Genomic DNA, 18,234 nt, shown 5'->3' on the forward strand with positions numbered 1-18,234 from the left:
GAGCTGAGGCAAAAAGGTGGGTTTGAGGCAGGCTTCAGAGGCAAGGAGCTCACTTCCCTGTGGAGTAGAAGTCCCACCTGAGGGAGTGTCACAGCAATGTTAAAGCTACATACACACAGGCATAAGCACATTCTTTTATCACCATTTTTACCTGTGGCATCACTGTATATTCAAGTGGGATTTTGGAGACGTGAATGGTATGGAAGCAGAGAAGGAATATATATCTATAGATTTTAAAGAAAATAGTACATACTATAAGACCTAACTTAATTTTTCACATGACTATGTGAGTTCCATTGAAGTCATTGTTTTATAGACATAAGATAATTAATCAGCCGGAATGTTTCTCTTGCTTAGAAATTAGCTCAGACTTTGACCTCATAAGTCTTCCTATGACACACACTTTTTTGTATATATTTTTAAAAAATGTAACCCCCCTTTTTCGTGATTACGATCTTGTCTCATCGCTGCAACTCCCCAACGGGCTCGGGAGAGGTGACGGTCGAGTCATGCGTCCTCCGAAACATGACCTGCCAAGCCGCGCTTCTTAACACCCGCTCGCTTAACCCGGAAGCCAGCCGCACCAATGTGTCGGAGGAAACACCGTTCAACTGACGACCAGGTGCCCGGACCGCCACAAGGAGTTGCTAGAGCGCGATGAGCCAAGTAAAGCCCCCCCTGCCAAATCATCCCCTAACCCGGACGACGCTCTGCCAATTGTGCGCCGCCCTATGGGACTCCCAAATAATGTTGTTGACTCATCCTATACTCGTATGTGGCCAAAGCTTAAATTGGAGAAAACCCCCTTTTTTTAAAACACCTCAAACTTGTATCTCAAACAGACGGTTTCAACAACGCTTACTATTTCCTCATAGAGTATGATGTCATCCTACTGAGGAGGATGAGCTGCCCAATCAGCGGTCTACTCATTAATATTTTTTACAACCGGTATACGCCCAACACCATTCTGTTGTTGGGTACGCCCACACCATTCCAACACAGAAAAGCTGATTTTTAACATACTTAATTTAAATAAATTGGAAGTAAAACTATTTAACTCATATTGTAATGAATTACCCTATCGGTCATATTTAATAGAAATCTGGAAATACTGGACAGTTACTTTAATACAGTACTGCGGTGAGTATATGATTTTAGCTAAGTCTAATGACCATTTATATCAGGTTAGAGCAGGGGTCCCCAAACTTTTTCCTGTGAGGGCCACATAACTTTTCCCTTCTCTGATGGGGGGCCGGTGTCCGTTTGTAACAGAAAAAGTGTGACGATCGTAGGGGAGCTTAAAAAATTTATTGTTTTCCAGAAAGCCACACATAACCAAATAACCCTTTCCAGGTTCTTTACAGAAAAAAAGTCAGGAAACAAATAATAACACTATTAATGAAATAAATAATAACTAAATAACCCTCTCTGAGTTCTTCACAGAAAAAACAGGAAATAAATAACACTATTTATGAAATAAATAATAACTAAATAACTCTCTCTGGGTTCTTCATAGAAAAAAAGCCATGGAACATTAACTTTCTGTTGTGCCATGCACAATCTTAACAGATAAAAGTTCAGCTCAGTTGTCAGAGCAGAATCTCTCTGACACATATGAGCAGTCTCTTAAAGTTCTTGTGTTCCTTCCTTATAATCCTTTTGTAGGTTCCAGTAGGCTTGTAGACACCGCTGTTTGCAGCTCTCTCTCATCAACTTCCCTGTGAAAACCACAAAGGAAGCAGGTTGAGAAACTGAACTAAGTGATACAGCACCTACACAGCACAATACATTTCACTACCAGTATGGTTGTAAAGATGGATTTTATCCCAGTAGATTTTATTATGATTATATTTGTTTATGCTCAGAATGACTCATTCAAGTCAGAAAAGTGAGCTTACCTATGTATGTTCATCAGTGTGAACTGTGGGCCTGCATCTGGCTGGTGAGAAGTTGAATATCAGGTTCCATTCTAGTTACAGCCAGTCTCAAGCACTGATGCAAATGTTCATCTGTCAATCTTGATCTCATCGGAGTTTTCAGCAGTTTCATGCGAGAAAAGGTTTTCTCGCAGATATACGTGCTGCCAAAAACTGTGGACATTTTCATTGCGTGTTTTTTGATGTTTGGATATGTGTCGTTTGGGAGGGCGGCATAGAAGTCAATGAGACTGTTGGGCTTGAATGCGTCTTTCAGAACATCACAGTTCTGTAACTCAGCCAACTCAAACTGATATGAAGGCTGGGCTTCATCAATGTCGGCAACAAAGGGGTTCTGAAAAAGACGGATTTCTTTTGCATGAACATGTAGTTCACTGAATCGCACACCGAACTCCGCCTTCAGCATTTCCAGTGCTTCCACGCACTTTTCAGCTGGGAACGGGACCGCTGGGTTCTCTGTCGACAGGTTTTGGGTAGCAGGAAGATGGACGAAGTTGCGCTTTTTCACTTGTTCCAAAAGCAGCGCTAATTTCACCTCAAATGCTTTTATGTGTGAATACATGTCGCAAATGAGTTTCCCCTCGCCTTGTAGCTGCAAGTTAAGGCTGTTAAGTATTTCTGTCACGTCTGTTAAAAATGCGAGGTGCCATTTCCATTCTGGGTCGATCAGCTCTGGGACCGTTTTGTCTTTTAAATGAAGAAATGCGTTAATTTCGGGTAGCAGCTCGTAAAAACGCCTCAAAACTCTGCCCCGGCTCAGCCATCGGACCTCTGTGTAGTACAGCACATCTCCGTGCGTAGACTCCAGTTCAGACAGGAATTCTTGGAACTGCCTGTGTTTAAGTCCCTTTGCTCTGATGAAGTTTATGCACGACACCACAACCTTCATTACAGAATCCCACGTCAACACTTTGCAGCACAGTGCTTGCTGGTGAATTAGGCAGTGGACTCGTAGCGGGGCGGTGAGACCCCTTTTTTCCAACTCCCGGTTCATGCGTCCTATTAGACCGCGAGTTTCGCCCACCATGCTAGGAGCCCCGTCAGTCGTGATGCTAGCTAGCTTTGACCAGTCCAGGTCCAACTTCTCCATGGTTTGGCACACTTTGTCAAAAATATCCTCTCCCGTTGTAGTCCCTTTGAGACTTTGGAGGGCTGCCAGCTCCTCGCATATCTCAAAGTTTGCGCTAACTCCACGAATAAAAATGAGCAGTTGCGCTGTGTCTTGCACGTCCGTGCTCTCATCCAGTGCTAATGAAAAAAGGTCAAATTCTTTCGTCTTCTGCTGCAGCTGGGCATATACATTACTCCCGATTTCTTCAACGCGTCTGGTGATTGTACTCGCCGACAGACTTACGGCATTAAATGCATCTTTCTTCTCGGGACACACCTCCTCCGCGACAGCATCCATACATTTCTTAACAAACTCTCCGTCAGTGAAAGGCTTACCGCTGCTTGCTATCAGTTTAGCAACCCGAAAGCTGGCCCGAACGGATGCCTGGTTCAGCTGAGCTTGGCGTACAAATGTATTCTGCTGAGATAGTAGTCCACTTTTTAGCTTTGAGAGTTTGTCTGCTCGTATTTGGCCTTGCAAGCTATCGTACTTGTCTTTGTGACGGGATTCATAGTGTCGGCGAAGATTGTATTCTTTGAATACCGCCACCGTCTCTTGACAGATGAGACAAACAGCCTTTTCTTTGCATTGAACAAAAAAATAATCGTTTGTCCACTGCAGGTTAAATACCCTGCATTCTGAATCAATTTTTCTCTTACCTAACCTTTTCGCCATTATTCCGTTCTCTCTTTGACAGGGCCGGGCCTAGGATTTTTTTTCTGGAGGCCAAATAGGAAAAAAATCCGATAGCGTCTCTGGTATTGTTCAGAGGGCCGGGCCAAATGTGCTGACGGGCCGTATCCGGCCCGCGGGCCGTAGTTTGGTGACCACTGGGTTAGAGCATTAGCATTCAAGTACCTTGACTAGCATTCAAGTACCTTGACTTACTCAACATCAATTAAATTATTTTGAACATTTATGTCACACCAGCCATTGGTGTCACATCTGGTATGTGTCTTACATTCATCCCACCATGCACTAAAAATACATGTTTGCCAGTTCATTGTGTGTCAACACTCACATTATGACTTTCCTTGCCACATCAGACAATCCTAAACTCCAATAGAGTACTCCTTTTTTAATTTTACATTTGTCTCAAACAAATGTCTCTTCCAGAAATATGTACATAATCTATTTAGGTCATATTCACATATTTTACATTGATAATTTCAGTGATACAGAAAACAGGAAAAGAACATTACTATAAATTAGCGATTCTGCTTTGGATCTTTAGAAAAAAAAGGTTTTCAAAAAGGACATTTGCCATTTTAGAACCACAAGACAACATCACTCTGTTCATAGACATACAGCACAACATAGACAGACCTGAAAGATGATGCAAGACTTTCACTCAAAAAGACTACTCCTTGGTCAGGTCAACGACAAAGACTGTAGACCAAAATATTACCAATTCTCTACTTCAATGTAGGCAGCCCACTTGTGTGACAACACAACTCTTCTTGCTGAATACATGACATCATGTCCTTTACATCCATGTACATTGTTACAATTAATACTCAATAGGTTACATTTTCATTTCCCCATGAATATGTAAGTTATGTTAGTTTGGGAATTTTACCAGCAGGCATCAGTTCATGTACATGTATTGACGTGAGAACACAACCATTAACAAAAATGACTTTTTTTCCAACAAGTACATTACAACTATGTGGATGACAAGTGTATAAAAATGAATTTAAAAAATAGAAAATCAATGGATATGTTAATAATATGGTATAGAGACAGTATGGTTTAGAGGCGTACAACACGTTATGTAAACAACTGTGCTGAAATGTACTACACCAACAGCAAGGCTGCCTCTGTGAGCTGTGTCCAGCACAGCTTTGAGAGCAGGGTCTAAAGCCCATTATAGGGAGGGAGAATAAGCAATGTCCTTAGTGTTCATTCAAAAGAGCTGCTCTTTCCCCAAAAGGGCATACCTGTCTCTATGGGCACTCTTCCTCTCTTGTTCTTTGTGTCAGACAGATTCAGTCCCTTTCTGGTCTGACCCTGGCCAGTTAATATTTAGTGCACATTCCAGCAGCACTGCCCTTCACGTTGCCTGTTTGTCTGGGTGGCTCTTTAACTTGTGGAACTTAACGCTGTCAAGCTTTTCAAACCTCTTGCCGCAGTGTTCGCAGGTGAAGTTGTAGTGGGCCTCGGGGGTGTGTTTCTTCATGTGCCAGTTGAGAGATGCTCGCTGGCGACACTGGTACCCACAGATCTCACACCTGCAGAAGAGGTAGAGGGGTGGAGGAGGGAGACAAGATGAAGGGGAAACATTAAAGATTATTCTAATCTGCAGAAAATGTTTTTAGGAGTGCAACCAGTAATGTCATTTCTGTTTGGCAGACAAAATTGCATATATTGTACAAAACATAAATATAAAATGTGTAGAGAAAATGAAATAAACTGTCTGGGAGTAAAAACATGTGAGTGATCAAAGTGTTTCACTCACTGAAGGGGCGTCTCTCCTGTGTGCGTGCGCCGGTGAACCTCCAAGTGATTCTTCCGTTTGAACGATTTCCCACACGTTTCACAGATGAAGTCTCGGACTCCTACACAAAGTTTGATGAAGAATTAGATCGGCATCTGCGACAAACTTTGTTGAAAAATGAGGGGACAAAGTTAGTTGGGATTGGGCACGGTCTGGAGGCGCAGAATTCAGATGCTTGTAATGTTGAGTCACTATGACTCAACATCAACCTCTCTGCTGATTGGGGCTCTCATCATTTAGATTGTATTTGGAAGTGGTTCAGAATCACCATTAGACATTATTGCTGAATGCAGCCAGTGTATTTAACAGCCATTGTATTTGGTAATTTTACATGGCCATTCTACAGACCAGTGTAAAGTTGGGTGATTTTATAACCAGGTCAGCAATCATTTCACGGGCAGCACGGTTAGATGAGAAGCGATTGTGAAGCATCACTCCTTAAAGTTCCATGCGGTCAAAACCATTCGCTTTAGAGACGGGTTAACATCCAAAGCTGTATTATACATGTCATAGCAGGATACATATGACTACATTACTACTATCTCATGCGCCAATGTATATCAGTATAGCCCAGATTTAGAGTTGTTTGTATGTGTGTGCCCACCTGAGTGGATGATCATGTGGCGATGCAGGTGGTTTGACAGATAGAACTTCTTCCCACAGCCAGGGTGGGGGCACACCTTGGTCCTCCCCTTCCTGTGAACCAGATTCACATGGTTCTGCAGGGAACATACAAAGAACAAAAAGTACATATTATGAATCACAGCATGAAATGGTAGTTACAGCAACATGTACATTTCTATTTCCTTTATTCGGAACTTGGTCGAGGTGTTCCAAATCAAGGCAAAATCTGAAGTGGAGAGTGCCTGAAAGAGTCTATTTACCTGAAAGCTGCTGATGGCTACATAGACCTGACTACAGCCTTCATACGGACAGTGGAACATCTTGAGCATTCCGTCTGCCTCGATGACAGGACCTCGTCTGCTCCTCCTACATCTGAAATAGAAAAGGGAGCGATGCCTGTGGTTAGTCTACAGAAGTGCTCTGAGGAAGTCAAGACGGGAATGAAAATGGCATGTCCATCCAAGTTTGTCTCTACAGATGTGATCCCCATAATTCTCCATGCTGGCCACTCACCTGCTCAGGCCTCTTTGTAGCTCCCTCTCACAGGTGGGCTCCAAGCCATGAGACTCAACACTGGGCTGGAGCAGCTCCTTGTCACTCAGGCCTGAGGGGTTGATGAGAAAAATGTCTCAAACCATTGGAATAGCAACATATTCTTCATTGATTCTTGTCAATGTCAGTATCCTTTAATAACCATATACAGCAATTACAGCATATTCTAATGCATTATCTGTCAGTGTAAGCAAAGGCTAAAATACTCTGTGCCAGCAGTACCTGTGATGGAGTCTTCCTCTGTCGTCCTAAAGTCTGCCCCTGACTGGCACATTTGGTTGTAAGCCACGCCCTCTATGACAGTGCAGGTGACCTCCTCCACGTCTCCGCCCCCCATGTTGAGCTGGATGCCCTCGGACGCCAAAGCCTCGTAGCTGGGGCCAGTGATGATGATCAGCTAGGAATGACAGGGAGAGGGACATAGGATAGGCTACATGTTAATATGACTACTATATAAGGCAGTGCTTTCAGAGACGACAAATACTTGATTTTGATAAAATTCCAAGACAAATGACTAATGAGTATAAGACCCAACACGTTTTTTTTTTTTACCTGAGAACCCTCCAGAGTTCCTCGCTGGTCTGGTATCTCACAGCTGGTCCCCACAGTCTGTAGTGTCTGAGAATCAAAGAGCTCCCCCTGCCCAGGCACCTGCATAGAGACTGGGACTGGATGGAGGTTGGGCTGAGTGTCTACACCAACTGTGTCACACATTTTCTGTGTGGTGTCCTCCTCATCGGTTTTGTCCAGTCTGTCAGTTAGGGATGCAGTCACTACAACACACTCGTAGCCATCTTGTGATGTACCCACTCCTTCATCTCCTCTGTCTCTTCTCAGGTCCTCCGCCTCCTCCTCTGGGTTGATGTCCTCCCCTACAGCATTGTAACCTGTCCCCTCGTTGTCAGACTCCTGGGCTTGCTGTCTGCCTGCCTCCATCACCACCTCCATCTCCCAGACAGACTGGTTCTCAGAGAGGTGCTCCGTTAGTGGAGTATCCCTAGATGGGGCCTCCATCCCTGGGAGCTGGCTGAGTGCCGTGGCCTGCTCCACCTGATTGATAGTCACCGGAGCTCCGGCCACTTCCAAATCCCCTCCTGCATCTAGGAAAGGGTACAGAATACAGATGCATTTAAATACAGGTTACCTGGTTTATGTCAAATCAGTGGTTCCCATACTGTTACATGTGACCCAGAACAATTAAAAGCCAAATTAGTATCTGAATGTACTGTATCTCTTACCAGTGAGCTGTCTGTGGGCATCTGTCTCTCTCCTCCTCCTCCTTGTCATGATTCCTCCGGTTTCCTCTGTCCCAGTGTCCCTGTCAACTTCCTCCTCCGTCTCTGTCTCCATCTCAGGATCGCTGGTCCCTCTTGGTGGCGAGGAGAGGTGCTGCACAAATGAATGGTCGGCATCACACTGCCAGATAGCAGAGGTGGAGAATCCAGGTTGTGGTTCCAGAGCTCTGAGCTGCGGTTCATGTGGGCAGGTCTGGGAGTGATCCTGGTACCAGGTCACCATGCTACAAAGGCTAGACACTCTCTCCTTCTTCCCTGTAAGAAAATAAGTATCAACAGCGACATAAATGTATCAATCAATCCCTCGTGTAGGGCTACCTTTCTTCATGGGTAAGTGGATAAAATGTGTCTTTCTTTCTTACCTCTTTTCAGTTTTGTACATACTTCGGGGGTGGTCTTCCTAGCGGCCAGGAATATAAATATGACAGTAACTTTATTGCATGAGGATACTGTGTTAACGTTAAGCACTATTGAGTTGATAGCACGAGCTAGCTAACCCAATTGATTAAAGGGGGAAAGGACTCACATTTATCGGAATGTCAACAGAGGACGAGAGAGGGGATATGCTACCTAAACAATATTAGTTACTAGCTAGTTTGATATTCTGATTTTATGTATTATTCGTAAACATACCCTCCGTATTTTTTCTGGTATCTCTCCCCATACGTGGAGTTGAGCAGGATTAGGTACTCGGCAAGTCCAGCGTCACTCAAACTCGTTCGCCGGCGAAGCTCACTCCAAACCTTGTGAGATTCTCCAAGATAAACTCGCCTAACATCATACTTCTTGCGGGACTCGAGACGTCTTTGTGCTCGGTCAGAATCCGTGAGCCTGGGACGGCCTCTACAACGCCTCAAAATTGATTTTATTTGATCCCCGGCTTCTTTAGCGTCCAGGGGACCCTCTTCTCCTCCATAGCCATCCGCCATCTTGACAACAGCTGTCTGTTGTTGTTATTCCTAGCGGAAGTTGTCTTACGGGAAGTGACACCACGTGGCGGGAAACGAAAATGTTCTTTGCACATCATGCAGAACGTTTTATCAACGATAAACCAAGTTCATACATGTAGATAGATAGCTAAAGTAAGATATGGCCGATATTTTGACGCTCGTCTTTAAGACATTTATCCAACACTCTGGAAAAACAAAGGATTTGAAAATCATAGCACCATCAAAATGCAGTACATTGGTGGTCGGAGACTGTAGCATCAACCGTTCGTTGCTGCTACTTGCGGCGGTGACGGCTGCCGCTGAATTGGGGCTCAAAGTGTCATTTTTCACTCAAGTTCAAATTCAGAGCCTTCCAGGATCGTTGCAGGAATCCATGTCCAACCTGAGCCCTGAAAATTTGAAGGTAATTAGCTATTCTTGTACTACTAGGCCTTAATAAAAGCTACCTAGTTTGGCTAGCATTGGTCCAGCATCTGTGTTATTTTGCACAACCTTGATAAACATAACACACAACACTCTCCATTGAACTCATCGTTGGTTAGCTCACTGACATTACAATTTCTTATCTTGACACCAAGCACTTTAAAAAATGCTTTCCTGAAAAGACCTAAGCAAACAGTTCTGATGATTATTGGCATTACTTTATTGCAGAAAATCAAGTTTGCATACCCCAGGTCCTTGGAAGATTTGCTTCAGGACGTGGCCTCTTTGCATGAATCAGCCTCTGGATCTGCTGCCCCTCCGTCGCTGATCATCGTGGACGGACTGGAGGGCTACCTGCGCGGGCCTGGGGTGAGTGGTGGCCTTCAGCAGGCAGAGCAGTCCTCTGCTGCACACATCTCTGCTCTGCTGTATGACACGGCTTCATTTCTCACACAGACCTTGGAGGAGAGAGCCGCTAGCCTGGCTCCCTGTCGGGTCATAGCCTCGTTCCAGTCCGAGTGGGAAGGGCATGCTGGTGGGGACCCCTCAGCCCCAGACCCTGTCCTCTCAGTGTTAGACCGCTACTTTCAGGTTAGGTGTACCTTGGACCGAGACTGGAACTCTGCCCCTGCTGTAGCAGGACCACAGAACACGTGGCATGTTTACCTCTCTGGTGCTGGGATCACAGAAGCCTCTCTTGCTAAGGATGAGGAGGACTCAAGTCTGGCACGAGAATGGCGACTGGTCATTCGCCCCAATCGCTCAATGGAGTTTACAATGGTTTGAAATCCATTCAATGACTTACCAGTGGACGAGGAAGAAATAAGAGACATGCAAAAAACATATATATACTTATATCAAGCAATTGCATTCCCAAAGACTGAGATGCAAGGGGAACAGTTTTTTCCAATGCACAGAATGGTTTACACTAGTGTTTAAAAAAAGTTTTCAGCAAGGTTTTTGCGTGAATTAAACTCAATCTTACTGTTCCTGACTGCTCTGCCACACTATAATTTTAGTTTGTTCTCCTCCCTTGCCCTGTTGTCTTATCTCTCCTACACAATGTGACTTCACATTTACCCATTCAACTCCCATTACATTACTTTTTTTGTCTAACCGTTGTACCTGTGGTGCTTTCGAAGATCATTTGTAGAGGGAAGATTAGGCTGATGCTATAGACGGGATAGCAGAGAACGTCACAAACGATCCACACCCTTCAATGGGGCAGAAAGCCGTGTGTTGTCATTCTGGATGGCCAGATAGCTAGCAACAATGACAAGAAACTGCCATGTGGGGAATCTTAAGTGGCTCGTTTCAGCTAGTTTTATCTTGTTCTTGATACCAATTCTTGTTTTGACTGATGTCACTTCTATGCTAATATGGCAAAAAGTTGCTAGCTAGCTAACCAACAACTGTAACAATTTATTTGAGAGACAACAAGTGCTCATTGTACAACTTTAATAAACATTGGAGACTAAATATAGTGTACATTTTGTCAACAATCTAAGCCAACCTCATCCATTTTCCCCCATAGTTGTGCACCCGTCGGTTTTATTGCTAAACAACCAACCCATCTATAGCTATTAGCTATCAGGGACTATTAGAATGTCTCCCCACGTTTTTCTCAACTAAAGGACAACAAGAACATCAAATGGTACACAGTTTACAAGCATTTCGCTACACCCGCAATAAAATCTGCTAAATATGTGTTTGTGACCAATAACATTTGATTTGATTTGCTTTAATGGCATACATTTTTAAGTCATATTAGTACAAAAATACATTGTGAAGATATCTAATATGGCGGTGCATCAGAATTGCTTAACATTTATGTTATATTTTAGGCATGATATTGACATTTTTGTTGACTATAAAGAGATACAGAAATTATAGATTGCCAGAAGTTCAGTTTAGGTAATCATCACAGTATTATCATAAAATGTAATGAAAAAATGAGGGAACATTCACCAGTTTGTTTAGAAACTAACACTGAAAATAACCGAAAAGCGAAGGATTTAAAAATAGACAAATTAGGAACTAGTTAATATTCTAAATGTTTAATAAACTAAAAATAAACAAAACATGTTTGATTGGAGCCTTTATTCTAAACAAATTTTCACGTTGGTTGTTTTTAAAAGATTTTCCCTTATTTACTAGGCTATGTTCTATACCTGTGTTCTGTGAGGGGATTGTGCTCCTTATCTTCTCTGGACAGATCAGGACCTCAGCTCATTATGCTAAGATATACGTCACTCATAAGGAAATTGTTGTGAACTTCACTTGTTATGACATCAAATACCCTTTTCCCCAATGCCTAGGCTATTCAACTACTGTCCACATTCTAAGGCCGGGACAATACCACTATCTCGGCAAAGAAACAAGACATTAAACGGATTTAACTTCTTTAGGAAATCATTTTATTGTCATCCAGAGTCATGTTTATTTATTTTCCAAGCTATAGCACACTATTTTACCTACAGCAGGTTTTTAAAGGACCAAAGAGTTTAGTCTGCTTTGTGTTTTCATTTTTGCCATGGAAGAAGTAATGCAATACCCTACCACCCTCAAACTAAACTCTGGACCTCGAAACCAGTTCCACTGCATTTTTTTCATTGTTCCCCTCTAATCAGGGACTGATGTAGACCTGTGTGTATGCAATTAATTATCAGGTAGAACAGAAAACCAGCAGGCTCCGGACCTCGTAGGGTTAGAGTTGAGTATGCCTGCCCTACCACATTGAGTTGTCATATTCACATGTGCTTATGTATACAACTGTATTTTTACAAATGGGACAACTTAAAAAAGGACAGTTTTTTCAATCTAACTATACATTTAGCCAAACCACAATTTTTGTTTGTTGGGTGGGAGGAATTACCTACATTTTCAACAAACTGGTGTTTATTTAAACCAATTTTTTATTTATTTTTTAATTATTTACAGTTTCAACAATTATGGCCTCTCAAAATGTATGATAATATGTAAGATTCAATGAGGTGACAATTAGATAGACAGATATACAAACATTCATACACTGGAACCATGATGACTTTTACAACCTTTGTTGATCTAAGCATTGCAAGCAAGAGGTGTACAATAGCATCATACTGAAATGTGACACATTGCCTAAACACTTTCCTGCACATCCTACAGTACCTCTTCATTCTTGCAGGAGCTTCATGTTAAGACCAGGGTTACACCAAGTGATACTCTTGTACAATACACGATAGACAAACACAATATTTACAATTAAGTGTCAACTTTATCTAGTTATTCCAGTAAAAATATAGAAAATAACCTTATAAATGTACCTACAAGATCCAATGATCTTAGATTATACACATTACATGTGTTTTATAATATCAGCTTTAGAGTGTTTCAGTTGTTCATGTATTTCTCAAACAGCTGCCTTCTGATGAAGGGATATTGTGAGAATGAGCTTATGACATCCAAAGAAATATACAATCCTTATCAGGGATAATTTTGACTTTTCCTTACCAAAGCCTTTTAGTTTACATTTTAGTTTGTCTGTTATCGCATAGTTATGAGAGTAGCCTACATCCTGGCTTTTTACATTCCACTGACAAGAAGATCGAGTCAATGTAGAAGCCTTGGCCAAACATCCCAATGGCAAATATTCAACTGTTTTTCAGCTTCATTGGACCTTTAAGCCTCAGTTCATAGCCTGTTACATAGCTTAGCCTTAATTCAGAATGCAAAGTGGATGGGCGTACCTATGGGTCTTCTGTGTGCAGGGATTTCGTTCTTGTACTCATTGGTATAGATAACTCCCTTCCCAATGTCATCGATCTTACTCGAGCTCATCGGACTGTAATCCATGGAGACACCCGAGTCGGCCACTGCCATGTAGGTGTACCCGGGGCCCTTGGGCGGCCAGGTGTGGTTTGGGTACTCAAAACTGGACTGTGACGAGAGGCGGCCCGACCCTGAGCTCTGTTGGAGGGAGCCTAAGTCTGACCGAGATTCAGAGGATGCCCTTCCAGAGGCAAAGAGAACCTGCAGGGGCAAGGTTTCCTCCAATATGTCATCAAGAGGCTCCTCCCCACTGTGGTTCTGAGCGTTGAGGGTGACGTAGGCATCGTGGGACTCCAGTAGAGACGACTGGGACCGGGGTGCAGGGTGCTGATGAAAAGCCCGGAGCTGGTCCATCAGCCAGTGCTCCTGGGGGGTTTCTCTCCACCCCTCCATCAATGCAGAGTCCACCCTCTTTAGCTTCTTGTCTTCATCCTCCTCCTCCTCTTTTTCACCAAGTGCCTCTGAGGCCTTGGGCGGCAAAGCGGGACCAAGGCTAACCTCTGAGAGGACCTCTAGTGGAGTCGGGAATTCCTCGGAGTAGAAGTAGGCTGGCCTCAACCATAAGCCTCCAGTGCTGTGGCCCAACCACTCCTATTGACAAACCGAATGAGAGAGGTTCAGGAGTCTGCACTAATATTGAGTCAAGATGAACAGACTACAATACACACAAAGGATATAGATAAACACTGCACAAGGTACTTCATACTGACTTTCATATTCCAAGGATACAAAGACTCACCTGAAAGTCACCGCCATAAACCGTAAAGAGGCCTTGGAACTTGCTTTCAGGGGTGGGAATGATTGGCCAGATGTTCTTCAACAGGAACCTGAGGACAATATTGTACAGCCTTATTCCATAAATCTACCACTGAGGATGTCTCTACAGAGGAGATCTCTAAAGAGTGTAGTTACAGTGGTATACTAAGAACTATGGAAAGTTGTTGTTTATGGAAACTGACCTGCAATGGGACATGAGCACAATGAGAGACAGCAGGGTGAGGACGAGAGCGATGATGAGACTCAGGGACACGATGAGAGGGTCCAAGTCTGCAAATAAGATGGCACAGCAACAAGGTTACACCAGGGATGAAATCCAAGGGAGGGAGCCCTCACAAATAGAACAAAGATGTTTAGCTCATAAGACAAACACATTCTTTTGGTGACAATGTGAATGTTGCTGCAGGAGAAAGAAGCTTACCACCAGGCATTGTTTCCATCAGTACCGGGTCAGTCCAGGCGCTCCAGTAGCCGCTGTAGCTGATGCCGTCCAGTTTGACACGAATGCGCACATTGTACTTGGTCCCTGACTGCAGACCACGCAAGATGAGCTCAGAGCTGGCTTGCACCTCCTCCACCTGAAGACAAGACGATAATGCATTGTCATTGACACATCTCTGCAGAAGGCCAATAAAGGAACGGCACCATTATTCACAAAGACTTCAAACGTTTCTCTTGTCTGGTAACAAACTTCTACCTCTGATATAAGCGTGTGTGTTGGTGAGGTGTGTGTTGTTCAGTACCTTTCCAATGTGGCTCCCTGCCATGGCGTAGCTGACCTCGTACATCATGCTGTCGCTCATGTACTTGAGAGAGGGAGGCAGCCAGCTGGCCTTCAGCTGCCCCTGCTTCCCTGTACTCGTCACTGTCAGATTGGCAGGCGGGTCTAACAGGACTGACACACAGACAGGAGAAGAACATTTCATTCCTAAATCCTGAGAAAAACAAATGGAATTGTTCCCAAAAGTCACCCACAGCGAAAACTCTATAACTCACAGACAAGTTCAACGAAGAGACTGCGGTTGTGGATCAGCAGGCCATCCTGAAACACCCGAATGTCAAGGGGCACAAATAATTGAGTCTGGGACAACCTGCAAAAATACAGTCTCTTGCCGCCTGCTGCTGGTAGGGCAGTTACGGCACACTCACAGCTGTTCTCATTCCTGCAGAGGAGGAGAGACATTTGGATTGTTTACACACTTTGTATCAAGTTTCTAGGCTAAATATACAATTGAGGTGATCATACTTCAAAACACATATTCATAGCAGGTACCCTCTACCAAGACCCTCTACCAAGACAGCGTGAGAGGATATGGTACACGCAGCAGCAATTATTAACTGAACACTTTGCCAGATCATGACTTACTGGTATGTGTATATGAATGAGTACTGATCAGCAGAGCCAGCCCTTTTCTCATCCTCCTCCCAGAAGCAGGTGAGGTCCCACATCCCCTCAGCAAAGCACTTTGGATTCTCTGGCTCAACGTGGAGGAGCAGAGCCACTGTGTGGACAAGGGAGGGAAGGCTTAGTCCACAAGGAAAATGGGTTTTGGGACCTTATTGGTTTTGACAATTTAGTAAACACTGCTGAAGACTTAAAGTAAGTCCCCAAACAGCTCCAGAGGAATGACTATTGATGATTAGTGATTATTATTAACAGCTATTAAATTCACCAAAATGTGCAAGGAAACACCAAAAAAAACTTTAGACAATTGATAACATGTCTCAAAATCTTAACCCAAATCTAAAACATCAAACATATGTCGAAATACAAAATATAACATGATTTAAAAATAAGTGTTGTAATTGTAAACACTTGTGTTATAGAAGGTGAAGAAAACAAGTAGGATATTTGGGGAAAATGTGTCCTACCTTTAGTTTCCAAAGCTTGTGCACCATGCACCATGGACGCCTTCTGAGCGTAAAATAATACACAAAATACCAACAGCTTATTCAGGTTATCATTTGTCATTTTTTTGTCTCCTCTGAGAACAAAGCGGCCTACGCGTTCTGTTGTACTGCATAACTGGTAGACAACCTGCTCCAAACGTCTGTTTTCTCCTTCTCGCTTCGTGACAGTCGGTCTCTGAGATACTATGGATAGCGCAACTCAGTTGTGTGCGTGCATCACAGGAGATAAGGTGTGAGCAAGTGTCCAAGCCAAGCTGTTTACTTTCTTCTCAAACCCAACTGTAGAGGTGGAGCATTCAAAGTCACAAAGTATTTTCACTCATGTCTGTGGGCGGGACTAGAATAAGTTTACAACGTGCTTCCAACGGGACAATATGTCCCACCAAACCACAGGAACCCTTGGAGAAAGCTGAGGGCCACAACACAACTCTAAGTGACAACTGCATTTAGTTGTAGTGGGCTATTTTTTCGACATGCATAATTGAGGTTCCTTATTGTGAGGAACAAAGGAGGCACGTGGCAGACATACACAGGTAATGGGGTACAAGTGTAGGCCTAATAACTGAAACCACACATGGAGCCAGTGAACTCACAACTCACGTAAACGGTCTCTTATCTCTGACCTACACCCATGTTTTTGAGCTCGACCTGCGCTATCTGTATTGCAAGGAGTAGTGTCCCGTGATAAGCATGGGGGCGTTTAGACTCATCCCAACCCGAGTGGCGCAGTGGTCTAAGGCACTGCATCGCAGTGCTAGCTGTGCCACTAGAGATCCTGGTTAGAGTCCAGGCTCTGTCGCAGCCGGCCGCGACTGGGAGACCCATGGGCGGCGCACAATTGGTCCAGCGTCGTCCAAGGTAGTGGAGGGTTTGGCCGGCAGGGATGTGGGTTTGTTTCCCATGGGGGGCCAGTATGAAAAAGGCTGAGGATTCCTCCTCATTTGGCACTAAGGAAGATCACTGATAACTCTAGCAGACACCAGTATATGATGTAAGACTATGATGTAAAAATATTAAAAGGTTACAAAACATTGGAAGGAGATTAACTGCAAAGGACACAAAGGCTGTGGGTAACTGGTAGGTGACAGGAAAGGGCACCAGGAAACCTCTTATTGTTGATGAGGACCATGGCAGTGTGGTTTTCTGTGTCGTTAGATAAAAAAACACCACAAACCCCCCTTTATCCAATGGGGAAGGGAGGTAGGATGTAAGGCCATAAATTATAGATGGTATCACCATAAAGACTAACCTAACCACATAGAACATGGGTCTCAAGCCTTTGTCCGCTTGAATGCATAGATGTTGTGCTTTCACAAGTTCTAATCATCTAAACGATTTAGCATCAGGATTGCACAATAAAACGACAACTCAGCATTTATTTTGTAATGAAGTCTTTATTTTCATAAACACATATTAGAAAAGGCATATACATTGAATAAGACATTCCATCAAACAGTTCCAGAGCCTTAAATAGGAACAAAACAAATATACATTAAGACACAAAACAGTATGGTTCCCCCTTAATAGTATAACAAACCTCCTATATAACCTATGGAATGCAAGACAACACATAACTAACCAATTCCACAGAAAAAATAAAGTTGTTGATGTTGAACATAATTATCAAATAAATATGTTATGGGACAGAGTACCACCATTTGGTAGTTCTTTAATCAACTGACATTAAGGTCTTTAGATAAACTGGGTATCAGTGCATCAGCATGTGATTTAGAGAAGTCCTCCTCAGGACTTTCAGTAAAGCCTCACCACTTTCAATCCAGTTACCTTCAGCAGCAGAAAGAAAAACACTTTAAATACAGTGACAAACACCACCCAGGAGAAAGCTTTACAACTTGGGCATAATGCAGATGGAATGTGGGTCTAGTGTTTTTACACAGCTACAGTGGGGGAAAAAAGTATTTAGTCAGCCACCAATTGTGCAAGTTCTCCCACTTAAAAAGATGAGAGAGGCCTGTAATTTTCATCATAGGTACACGTCAACTATGACAGACAAATTGAGAAAAAGAAATCCAGAAAATCACATTGTAGGATTTTTAATGAATTTATTTGCAAATTATGGTGGAAAATAAGTATTTGGTCACCTACAAACAAGCAAGATTTCTGGCTCTCACAGACCTGTAACTTCTTCTTTAAGAGGCTCCTCTGTCCTCCACTCGTTACCTGTATTAATGGCACCTGTTTGAACTTGTTATCAGTATAAAAGACACCTGTCCACAACCTCAAACAGTCACACTCCAAACTCCACTATGGCCAAGACCAAAGAGCTGTCAAAGGACACCAGAAACAAAATTGTAGACCTGCACCAGGCTGGGAAGACTGAATC

The 18,234-nt window shown here is 43.3% G+C and overlaps 4 protein-coding genes across 5 annotated transcripts; 1 reads left to right on the plus strand and 3 right to left on the minus strand.

Annotated features, from left to right (window-relative positions):
- Positions 1-1,293: 1,293 nt before the first annotated feature.
- On the minus strand, positions 1,294-3,854 carry LOC311103610 (general transcription factor II-I repeat domain-containing protein 2-like). The gene is made up of 2 exons (XM_084145207.1): positions 1,899-3,854; positions 1,294-1,718 (listed from the first exon to the last, which is right to left on the minus strand). Exon 1 carries the CDS (start codon positions 3,721-3,723, stop codon positions 1,912-1,914), a length of 1,812 nt encoding a protein of 603 aa, XP_084001333.1. The 5' UTR covers positions 3,724-3,854; the 3' UTR covers positions 1,294-1,718; positions 1,899-1,911.
- Positions 3,855-4,111: 257 nt separating this feature from the next.
- Positions 4,112-9,013, minus strand: LOC311104413 (zinc finger protein 653-like). Its single transcript, XM_084146242.1, has 10 exons — positions 8,650-9,013; positions 8,379-8,416; positions 7,960-8,271; positions 7,274-7,821; positions 6,944-7,118; positions 6,683-6,773; positions 6,430-6,541; positions 6,150-6,264; positions 5,507-5,606; positions 4,112-5,279 (listed from the first exon to the last, which is right to left on the minus strand). Exons 1-10 carry the CDS (start codon positions 8,943-8,945, stop codon positions 5,102-5,104), a joined length of 1,965 nt encoding a protein of 654 aa, XP_084002368.1. The 5' UTR covers positions 8,946-9,013; the 3' UTR covers positions 4,112-5,101.
- Positions 9,002-10,865, plus strand: LOC311104415 (ATPase SWSAP1-like). 2 transcript variants are annotated; one of them, XM_084146245.1, is made up of 3 exons: positions 9,002-9,369; positions 9,618-9,758; positions 9,846-10,865. In XM_084146245.1, exons 1-3 carry the CDS (start codon positions 9,106-9,108, stop codon positions 10,173-10,175), a joined length of 735 nt encoding a protein of 244 aa, XP_084002371.1. In that variant the 5' UTR covers positions 9,002-9,105; the 3' UTR covers positions 10,176-10,865. The 2 variants fall into 2 exon arrangements, with proteins under 2 accessions (XP_084002371.1, XP_084002370.1); XM_084146244.1 differs by having other exon boundaries at positions 9,027-9,369; positions 9,618-10,176.
- epor (erythropoietin receptor) lies at positions 10,270-16,138 on the minus strand. The gene is made up of 8 exons (XM_084146243.1): positions 15,852-16,138; positions 15,346-15,481; positions 14,976-15,142; positions 14,723-14,874; positions 14,401-14,557; positions 14,162-14,249; positions 13,942-14,029; positions 10,270-13,793 (listed from the first exon to the last, which is right to left on the minus strand). Exons 1-8 carry the CDS (start codon positions 15,949-15,951, stop codon positions 13,095-13,097), a joined length of 1,587 nt encoding a protein of 528 aa, XP_084002369.1. The 5' UTR covers positions 15,952-16,138; the 3' UTR covers positions 10,270-13,094.
- Between the last annotated feature and the right edge of the window lie 2,096 nt (positions 16,139-18,234).

The sequence above is a fragment of the Coregonus lavaretus genome (genome assembly GCF_964263955.1).
Source record: "Coregonus lavaretus genome assembly, chromosome: 28".
NCBI lineage: Eukaryota > Metazoa > Chordata > Actinopteri > Salmoniformes > Salmonidae > Coregonus > Coregonus lavaretus.

Excerpts from the sequence above, each read along its gene's own strand:
- LOC311104413 (XM_084146242.1), bottom strand. The coding sequence starts at position 8,945 with ATGGCGGATGGCTATGGAGGAGAAGAGGGTCCCCTGGACGCTAAAGAA. Across the intron at positions 8,272-8,378 it reads ATGTACAAAACTGAAAAGAG|GGAAGAAGGAGAGAGTGTCT; the intron begins GTAAGAAAGAAA and ends ATTTTCTTACAG. Across the intron at positions 5,607-6,149 it reads CCACATGATCATCCACTCAG|GAGTCCGAGACTTCATCTGT; the intron begins GTGGGCACACAC and ends AACTTTGTGTAG.
- epor (XM_084146243.1), bottom strand. The coding sequence starts at position 15,951 with ATGACAAATGATAACCTGAATAAGCTGTTGGTATTTTGTGTATTATTT. Across the intron at positions 14,558-14,722 it reads CAGGGAGCCACATTGGAAAG|GTGGAGGAGGTGCAAGCCAG; the intron begins GTACTGAACAAC and ends TCTTGTCTTCAG. Across the intron at positions 13,794-13,941 it reads TTTATGGCGGTGACTTTCAG|GAGTGGTTGGGCCACAGCAC; the intron begins GTGAGTCTTTGT and ends GTTTGTCAATAG.
- LOC311103610 (XM_084145207.1), bottom strand. The coding sequence starts at position 3,723 with ATGGCGAAAAGGTTAGGTAAGAGAAAAATTGATTCAGAATGCAGGGTA.
- LOC311104415 (XM_084146244.1), top strand. The coding sequence starts at position 9,106 with ATGGCCGATATTTTGACGCTCGTCTTTAAGACATTTATCCAACACTCT. Across the intron at positions 9,370-9,617 it reads TGAGCCCTGAAAATTTGAAG|AAAATCAAGTTTGCATACCC; the intron begins GTAATTAGCTAT and ends ACTTTATTGCAG.